Raw genomic sequence first — 10,622 nt, forward strand, 5'->3', positions numbered from 1 at the left:
CTTCAAGCGGGTCTTTTGCTGAGACAATAGTTGTGTTTTCAATAATTTTAGACCCTAGGTATTTGGGTAAACAAATCTTATTGTGTTTTCAATAATTAGTTGTGTTTTTAATAATTATTATTGTGTGTGTTCATTTCATTTTTGTACTAGTAAATAAGAAGCCTTTAAATGAGTAGGTTTTTTTGGAGATGAGTAATAGTGGTAACGATGAATGGAATGATGATCATGATGATGAAGATGCTGAAGATGAAGGTAGCACATCTCAAACCTAACAAAATAATAATATGCTCTTAGCAACGGTGGCAATAGTTGCAGTGACATATGCGACAAATTGTTTGATAAAAGAACCATGCAGGAGATCTTCTTTAACAAGGTGGAAGTGGATGGTAGAATTACAATAAGGGAAACAGACAAGAATATTTGAAAATTTTCGAATAGAAAGAGAGGTATTTTATCAATTGTGTGATTTGTTACAGTCGAACTATGGCCTTCAAACTGGACAAAAAGTTGGGGTTCAAGAGCAAGTTGCAATATTTTCGTATATTGTTGGCTGTGACATTCGAAATAGAAATGTCCAAGAAAGATTTCAACATTCTGGACAGATTTCAAAATACTTCAAGAAGGTGTTAGAAGTTGTTACAATGATATCTATTGATTGGGTAAGGCCTCAACCGAGAAATGGTGTGCATCCGTATATTAGAAGCAACTGTAGATACTATCCTTATTTCAAGGTAATAATGAACTACAAGTGGAACTTAGGTGTTACATATAATTAATGTTGTTAGGATATTTCTAATAATGAATAAATATATTTTTATTCTAAATTTTGTAATAGGATTGTATTGGAGCAATTGACGGAACACACATCAAAGCATATATATCTCTAGATAAGAAACCTCGTTTAATAGGTAGAAAGGGGTATGCAACTGAAAACACAATGGCCACAAGTAACTTTGATATGTGTTTCGCATTTTGCTTGCCAGAATGGAAAGGAAGTGCACACGATACTCGGATCTTCTTAGATACAAATAGGAATCCTAGTTATAATTTTCCAAAACCACAAGGAGGTAATTGTTTTATATTGGATTACTACAGTAGATGCACCACACTCACATCTTCATATTTATTTTTACATTTATAATTGTTTACTTTAATTTCTTGTTGGAATTTTAAAATAGATGAGTTTTACTTGGTGGATGCTGGGTATCCAAACATGAAAGGATATCTTGCACCTTACAAAGGAGAGAGATACCATCTAGCTGAATTTGAACATGGTCAACCCCCCCTCAAAAAAAATGCACAAGAAAAATTCAACCAAGCAAATTCATCACTTACAAGTGTAATAGAAAGAACGTTTGGGGTTTAGATAGCAAGATGGCCGATGATAAAGGATATCTCACCAAACTACAAGTGGCCGACCTAAGTCAAACTTGTTTGTGCAACAATGGCAATTCACAATTTCATCCGGCGAAGTGAGTTCCGCGATATTGCATTTGGCTCTTATGATAAATTCGCGGATTATGTGCCTAATAATAAGGAAGGATCATGGTCTCAACAAGTACGCCATGGAAATCATGTTAAAGGTGATGACAACGAGAAGGAAGTGAGGAGACATAGCCAATTTGCAGAAGAAATTAGGAGTTATCTAATATCTAGGGAGTTTTATTTTTATTGCTTTAATAGTTTTGTATTTTTATTGCAATGACATTTTGTTGTTCTCTTGTGAACTCAATATTAAAAAATAATAAATAAATAAACGAGGTAATGTAAAAATGTACCAATATAGGAACTAATTATATTAACTTCCATTAATGAAATAACTTTTTAAAAATTTACAGTGAAGAAAATGACAAAATTACAATTTTTATATTCATAAGGGCAAAAATGACAATTATATAACAAAAAGCTATTTTACAGCCTATTTACCAAATACTACTCTGCTGTTTAAATTCATAATCCCACAGCTCCACCAAACAAGTACCAACTTATGTTCACAGGTATAAGCTATAATCTGTTAAGCTATAATCTTTAATCATTTTTCCACAGCTCTACCAAACGGAGCCTTAGATGTGCTGAAGAGTGTAAGTTGATGATGGTTCAAGAGTGGGGAATAAGTCAGGGGCAACTATAGTAGATGCAAAATGAGTTGAAGATTGATATTGATTGTATGTTGTTGGGGGTCTAGAATTGCCACTCAAAGAAAGTTGATTATGTGGCTGGCGATGAGCAGTAGTGCAGGCTAAGGGAGTTGAAGAGTGATATCAACTATAAGTCATGAGTGGTCTAGAAGAGCCACCATGTTGAGAATAATTGTCTGAACAAGCCATGAAGTGATCAAATAATGGATCACAAAGAAGATCCAGCAATGTTAGAGTAGAACTAGGTAAAACAAAGGTTACTAATATATTTAGGAAGGTGAAATACCCTAGGAAGCCTAGAACAACTAGGGCTGATGTCAACACTAATAATGATGACATTAATAGATGTAGCACATAAGTGTAGGGCTTACGTCAATAGTGAAGAGGCTTGGATGACATGTGCTGGCATCAGCTAATGACGTGGGAGCAGGGCATTATAGAGCTGACCCTAGTAGAAATTGAAGCCAAAAGAAGAAAAATGACTTAGTCGAAAATTAGGATGAACAATATGCGGCGCAAGTTAACCGATTAGAAGAAGCACGTGAATGCATGTGAGGAGAATAACAATGAAGTGATAGGATACCATGTTATGATATTAGAGAGAGAGAGAGAGAGAGAGAGAGAGAGAGAGAGAGAGGAACTCTGTAATATATTGAATGAATGTAACAATAAATACAATATTGCTTTATATAGAAGCAGAGAAATTTAGGTATGGTAACCCTAAGTATGGTAATGAATACAATATGGACATAATATGTATATACTATTTTTAATAATCATAATGCTTAATAAAACTAATAGAAAATCAATAGTAGAGTAAACTGAAATAGTTGTTTAAATTTGTTAGACTTAAATCCACATCGCTAATCTAAGCTACCCAAACTTGGGTTAGTATAATGCAAGAGCCTCTCCACTCATTGCTAATTAGTGCTAATTAGTTTTAAGTTGGATGCTTTAACATGGTACCAAATCTAAGTCTTGGGTGGCCTTTTATACCATGTGGTAGAAATGGTCTATCTCTCAATCAGACCTCTCAATCACCTCCACACACGATGGACTATCACGTGAAGGGGAGTGTTAGACTTAAACTTACATCGCCAATCTAAGCCACCCAAGCTTGGTTAATATAATACAAATGTCTCTCCACTCATTGCCAATTGGTTTTGAGTTGGATGGTATCAGGGCTAGGTCTTGGGTGGCCTCTTACATCATGTGGTACAAACGGTCCATCTCTCAATCGGACCTCGCAATCACCTGCACATTCTATTGGACAGCACGTGAGGGGGTGTGTTAGACTTAAACCCATGTCGCCAATCTAAGCTATCCAAGCTTGGTTAATATAATGTAAGCGCCTCTCCATTCATTGCCAATTGGTTTTGAGTTGGATGCTTTAACAAAATTGATGAACCGAGTAGCTTTTTAGTGTACCTGGCTTTCAAAAGTTCCTATAAAAAAAAATCAATAGAAAGCCATTTCTTATAATAAATGACTACATTATATGCAATAACATTGTATCGCAATAAATAAAGCTCAACACTCTTTAGATGCACTATTATATTCTTGAATATGATAATTAATAATAAAAATCTAAACAAGTGCAGATGCTTGTACATGAACACGTGGGTCAGTGAATGAATGAGAGAGAGAGAGAGAGAGAGAGAGAGAGAGAGATTGCCATTAACTACTTCTTAAATGTCACTGTCTCAAAATTTCATCTAAACAAAAGCATAATATTTCATAAAATGTAAAAGAATCAATTGAGTTGGGTTCTCTTTGAAATTAATTTGATTGCATATTCAGAAGGTAAAACACTTCTTTGTATGATAGCATTGCCAATGTAAACATAACTGGCAATATCATATCCAATCACTCGAATATTAAAATTCATCATCATATTGTTGAGATTGGTTCACCGACGTAAGGTAGTCAATTGTAGTGGCTAGACATAACTGTGGTTAATTGTAGTAGCTTGACAGAATTAAATAGCAACCACCTCTATTATGTGTGAAAGAAGTAAGTTGTTCACACATAGCCACCAAAGGAATAATTAGGTAGCCACCAAATGAATAGTTCAACTAGCAGATTCACACTATATGTTCATGCTCCCTTACACTTATATAAATATGCCCATTTACAGAATGGAACATAAGTTGTGAGAGAGTAAGAGAATCTCTCCAAAGAAGGGGAGATGAGTCTCTCTTAGGAGAGAGAGCCTCATCAGGAGTACCCACTGGTGAGTGGAGAGTAGCTTATTTTTTTTTATACATTATTCAAAAAATAGTGGAGATTTTATATTTGCCCCGTGGATATAGGCCAATATGTGCTTAACCATGTAAAGTATTGCCGTTTCTCTTTTTGTGTGTACCAAGCCAAACTAAGCCTTGTGTCCCAATTAGGTGAGGTTAGTTATATGGATCGTTTTTCTCCATTATCAAGGGCTATATGCTCAATTGAATTAAATAAATTCATATATTTTTTCAGTACTACATCCAATGTCAATTTAGGTCTTCCCGTTCTCCTAGAATTTCCAAGTTATTGTGATCCTTTCAATTTTTCTTACCGTTGCATCTATAAGTCTTTGTTGTGCATGACAAAATCATCTTAACTTGTTCTTTGTTAATTTTTCTTCTTTTTTTTTGTGTGCGCGCGTGTATTTATTTGGCTGATGCTTTTGTTGGGAAGTAAGAACCTATTTCTTCCTAACAAGTGGTATCATAGTTGCTAGTTCCGATCTAGATATAGGGTGGTAGACTCATGCTTCGTTAACAATTTCAAGGATGGGATTCAATGCCATGGTAGCAATGATAGCAGATGAGAGCCCAAGTTAGTAGTTCTGAGCCAAACCTGCACAAGAGAAGGAAAAATAAAAAAAAATTTAGTCAAAAGTCCGTTAACATAATTCTATAGTGTTAAAAGGACAAGTGGATATTTTTTAATGTATAAAGTCCTTTAAAATTTATTTCTCATGGATGAAGGACAGAAAAAACATATGCCTTTTCATGTTAGACAATTTTTCCCTTTTTATCTTCCATTACTTCTCTTTTCCCATTCGAATCATCAATGTGATAAACTCTCTCTCTCTCTCTCTCTCTCTATATATATATATATATATTGTCTTCAATGTTCCAAGTTAAAAATTTCTACAAGATTCCAAGAGATGGTTCCACAATTGTGTTGTAGAACTTCAATGATTCCTATATTTTGAACCTTGTTTGCTATATTTCGATGATTATTTGGATTGAAGCTTGCACTTGAGACATATAGAAGATGTGCATTTTGTTTGTTTCTTCGGATGAAAGAGTGAATAGTTGTTTAAGGTTTTTTCAAGTGAGATTAAAGATTGAACAATGTGTCTTTTGTTTGTTGTGATTGTTTTTTTTATCGAATCTAATTGAATAATGATGTTTTTGTTTGTTGTTAGATTAACTTTACTTTAGTTTGCTCTAATAATATGTGACTTATATATATATATATATATTTGCTGATGCTTTGTTTAAATGTGACTATAAAATTTTACTTTAGTTTGCTATAGTAATACTTTGTTCTTTTGTTTTTTTGTTACTGATACTCTGTTTTAAATTAATAACAAAATTATACTCTGTTAACATTATCATTTCATTATTTTAAGAATTTTTTTTCAATATTTCTACTTTTGGTGATAACAATTATAGTGACTATGGCGTTCAGTGATAATGATAGTATTTCATTATTTAAATGAGTTTCAAAGTAAAATTTACTATGAAACAAAGTCAAATTTTACTATTAATGTTAGTTTCGATAGTAAAAGTTTTACCATGTTATTTTTAAAGAATTTCATAGCCAATATGGATCTTATTTGATAGATCTCGAGAGAAGGATTCTAAAAATACTAATTTTATTAAAATTCGACATTTAGATAAAAAGGTATATCATTTTAAAGTTTGAAATATAAAATTAGTTACTAAGGATATTTTAGAAATAGTAGTGTGTGTTCGTTTTTTCAAGACAAAATTTAGGTGCTTGTCCTTTATGCATGAAATTTTTTTTATGATGGAGTTTTGACCAAATCTCCCTAAAATAAATTAAAAAATTTTGTTGAAGGCAACAAGGGTGCTAATGGTAGATCGTGCAGAAAGAATGATAGAACTTATGGCTGATGAGATCGATATTGTACAACATAGTAACCAGGGGCAAGGATTTGGTATGGTACGATGCATTGGCACATCAATATAACAAAGAGGTTTTCTCTAAGGTTCATGCACTGTATTTTCAGTAATGGAATCAAAATTTTCAAAATTTGGTCAAATAATAAGATTGGACAAATTCAAGGGTGATCATGTTGTTCAAAATTGTGAAATTAAATAAATAGATTTATGAAGAAAACAAATTATATACCAAGAACATATGCTGATAATTACAACTAAATTTCAATAGAAATACACAAAAAACAATAAAGGGTAAAGAGACAAAACCAAAGCCTACACGGAAGCAGTTTCCTTAAAACAGATTTCGCCGCCTCACGGGTCGAGTGCTTGAGGAAACCCGACGTCTGTCTCCCAGGATACGACGGTCAAAACCAGCTACGGCAAAAGCACTATCTATCTAGCTTAGCGAACAAAACAATGGCAGCACTCTCTCACAATAGGAACTATCAAGCAAACTGACTTGTAAAATGGAAGCAAAAATTTCTATATCGAAACTTGACAGGAGGGTCTCAATTTATACATGTATAGGGGAGAGAGGAAAAGCCTCCAGCCTTTAAGGCTAGTCATTAAAACACCAAGCATCCATAGCCCCTTTCCACAAAATGAAAAGTATGGATGCCCAAAGGATTCACACCCTTTAGCCAAGAAAAAAGATTTAAATACTCTTTAAAATCCTATTCATGAAGCAATTTCTTATTCAAAACCCAATGGTTTTTGGCTCGCTTGGACCCAACACAAAAAATGGTTAGGACCCACTTTAATATTTAATTAAAGTCACCACACTTTAATATTAAATTAAAGTCCCCAAAAATCATTTTTTCCAACAGATCAAAGGTGATCAAGCTTGACCTGGTATTGTATCATAGAAGATCAAGGGAGATTTGGAAAGAACATGGGAGATTTGGAATAATCTAGTTCAATCAAATGAAGAAGACCACTTATTGATGGATAGATGATTGGCAACCAACACAAGCTCACGGTAATGTTGTGACAAATAGAGTAACTATCAAGCAGAAGATGCATAGTACATGTCATGGGTGAACAAGGAGAGCAACAATTGTAAAGATACAAAAAAAGCCCAATAGCATAGGTGTAGGAGAGCACAGACAACGTACGCAAGAATGTCGTACATGCTACAAATGTACGCGGGTGCAAGTTTACACGACAGTGTCGGGCGCATGTGTAGTGTGCAGGATATTGGCCAAGAGGCACAACGACTAGTTGTTGGAAGTTCATGAAAGAAGTCTCTAGATAGAGAAATTGAGAAAAGGTATAACGCAATTATGAATGCCAAGGAAATGACAAATATCGTTCTCTATGGTTGTGGATTATTAAGAAATGAAGATATTATCGATTGATTTGTTATGAGAGTCATTACAGATATTTATACAAGTGATCTTCAATCTGTTCCAACTAATTAACTAACCACCTCCATTATATCTATTGTATCTATAGTCTGGCTGCAACTGTGGCTGCAACTGTGGCTAATACAGCTGATGCTGTGGCTAAAATTAATATTGTGGCTGCAGCTGTGGCTAAAGTGAAGCCTTTTGGCACTTCTCTTCAATACTCTTATCATCCTCCCTCAAACTAATGGGGGCAAGAAAGCACCATGAGTTTGTCCTTCAAACAATGAAAATGAGATGAAGTCAAAGCTTAGTAAAAATATTAGCCACTTAGTTAGTTGTAGGAATGTAAGATGAAGCAATTTGTTTGGAAACCACTCTTTCTCGAATGAAATGACAATCAACTTCAATGTGTTTCAACCGAGAATGGAACACATTATTTGAGGCTATGGCCATAGCAGATACATTATCACACCGTAGGAGAGAAGTATGAGAACAAGAAATGGATAGATAAAAAAGAAGTTGCCGAATCCAACAAAGCTCAGTTGTTGTATGAGCCATAGATCAGTATTTTTCCTTGGTAGAAGAACGAGAGATAGTGGGTTTCTTCTTTGATTAGGACCAAGATAGACACAAAAACCAGAAATGAAGCGGCGATCCAAATAATCCCTAGCCCAATTTGAATCAGTAAAGACCTGAAGACTGGGCTAAAAGAGAGCCCATATCTAAAGTCCCTTTAACATAGCAAAGTAGCCTTTTGACCTGAGCAAAATGACCATTAGTAAGAGCTTGCATGTGTTAGCAGGCTTGATTAACAGCCAAAGCCAAATCTGGCCTAGTGATGGTGAGATACTACAAACCCCCAACTAGACTTCCGTAAAAGAATGGTTGGTGTCACGCCCTCAAAACAATAACATTAAACCCATCCATATAGAGACATACATTGATACATAAAAGGTCCACATTCATTTATTCATCAGAGTATTTCATTACAAAAGTATTACATGTTTACAACAAAAGCAAATGCCCTACGGGCTTACAGCTTTCCAAGTTAACACTTGGTTACAAAAGAGAGTGCTAACTTAATTTACACATTAAGTCCTTGGCTTGAATCTATATTTAATACAATCAAGGAAAATAAGATAACAAAAGTATGTCTGTCTCTAGTCTCCCAAGCTATGTCCTCAGGGGTGGCATGCTACCTGTACTTGAAAATGATGTTCTCATATAGGGTGAGCCACAGCCCAGTAGAAATATACTAAACCAACAATGAACAATGCCTAAAATATCAACAACTGACAGGTGGTCAATACTTACACTTCCATTTACATCTTATTACAATTCCATGACAGCCCAGTCTACGTCACAATTCAATTTCCATTTCCTATTCAACTTTGAGTTTGAAAACAAGGCTCAGTACTCTGGCCAAAACATTTGATGAGGTTATAGTTCATGACTAGAACACCTTCGAAATTCAAGATGGATACACATTTTGGTGTTGTACCAATAACACATAGACCACTTCCATACTTTGCAAACGATGATGATATACATTTTAGTGCTATATCAAATCAAACAAACATTTCAATAGATAAGCACATAAGCCATGTCACACTACCACAGATAAGCATATGAGCTATATCAACATTTCAACAGATAAGCATATGAGCTATATCAACACTTCAATAGATAAGTATATGAGCTGTATCAACACTTCAACAAATAAGCATACGAGCTATATCAACATTTCAACGGATAAGCATATGAGCTATATCAACACTTCAACAGATAAGCATATGAGCTGTATCAACACTTCAACAGATAAGCATATGAGCTATATCATCACTTCAATGGGAGAGCATATGAGCTGCAACCCTGGGTCCATCCCCCATCTTCCCTTAACCATTAACCGGTTTAGAGGTACATCCCCCATCTTCCCCTAAACCGTGGAGTACATCCCCCATCTCCTCCCATACACAAGTAATGCATATAAACACAGAATCACATACGCAATCAATCAATACATAGAGTTAATGTATTCTATCAACTGTTTACACATAATGCATATAAACACATTGGCCATATGCACAATCAACCAACACATAAAGTTAATGTATTCTATCAACCGTCATACTCTATGACACATCCAATTGATTAGTTTTAGTTTGCCTAATCGTCATGCATTGTCTACAACAATCAATGCTACCCTCCACCGGTAGCCCAAAGCAATTATTTCTAAACAGGAAATAAATGCACAAATAGAAAATATATCAACATTTCAATTAGGTGAGCAATAAATGATCTAACTACACCCTTTAGTCTCACACATTCCCAATTTCAACATTTCCAATTCAATTCCTTATTTCCTTTAATTAATTATATGCATTAATTAATTAAAACAATCAGGGCAAATTACCTTAATTAACAAAACAACTCTAAGGTCCCATTTTCATCCACAACCCATCATCCAACTCATTTTTTTCACCAAACTTGCATATAGGTTTATTTCAAACAAAACCCCAACTTTTGTAAAATTACACAAAGGCCCAAACTTTCTTGAATCTACCCAACAACACCCAACATATCAAAATACTAAAATTTAAAGACAAAATTCATAAAGAGGAGTAGGATATCCCTATCTCAAATTCGGAGTCTAAGAGAAGAGGATGAAGAAAACCAAAATGCTCCAAACTCCAAGATTCATGGATCAAAACGAAGCCCTCGACGATTAACACAACTTTTACAAAGGCCAAAGGTAAGGAGAACACCCTAGCTAGATCAAACCCTAGAGAGAAGGGAGATTCTAGAGAGAGGAGCTCTCAAAAAAAGTTTTAGAAAAGTAAGAGAGAGAGTGTGGATGTAAAAAGTGATTTAAAATAGCCTAGCTGTCAACTGATATACGACTCTCCCGCTCGAGCGGAGAACACAACGCTCGAGCGTCAAGGACAAAAAGC

At 34.7% G+C, this 10,622-nt stretch overlaps 1 protein-coding gene across 1 annotated transcript; it reads left to right on the forward strand.

The window, feature by feature from the left end:
• Window positions 1-207: 207 nt before the first annotated feature.
• Window positions 208-1,366, forward strand: LOC145821613 (uncharacterized). The gene is made up of 4 exons (XM_082918148.1): window positions 208-252; window positions 477-731; window positions 836-1,067; window positions 1,179-1,366. The coding sequence occupies exons 1-4, from the start codon at window positions 208-210 to the stop codon at window positions 1,364-1,366; spliced, it is 720 nt and encodes a 239-aa protein (XP_082774274.1).
• The last annotated feature ends 9,256 nt before the right edge of the window (window positions 1,367-10,622 follow it).

Source organism: Camellia sinensis, chromosome 3 (genome assembly GCF_055761805.1).
Source record: "Camellia sinensis isolate YWXY chromosome 3, ASM5576180v1, whole genome shotgun sequence".
In the NCBI taxonomy this organism is placed as follows: Eukaryota; Viridiplantae; Streptophyta; class Magnoliopsida; order Ericales; family Theaceae; genus Camellia; species Camellia sinensis.

Coding starts and splice junctions, on each gene's coding strand:
- LOC145821613 (XM_082918148.1), top strand. CDS start 208: ATGAATGGAATGATGATCATGATGATGAAGATGCTGAAGATGAAG. Junction 732..835: donor GATACTATCCTTATTTCAAG/GTAATAATGAAC, acceptor ATTTTGTAATAG/GATTGTATTGGAGCAATTGA. Junction 1,068..1,178: donor TTTTCCAAAACCACAAGGAG/GTAATTGTTTTA, acceptor ATTTTAAAATAG/ATGAGTTTTACTTGGTGGAT.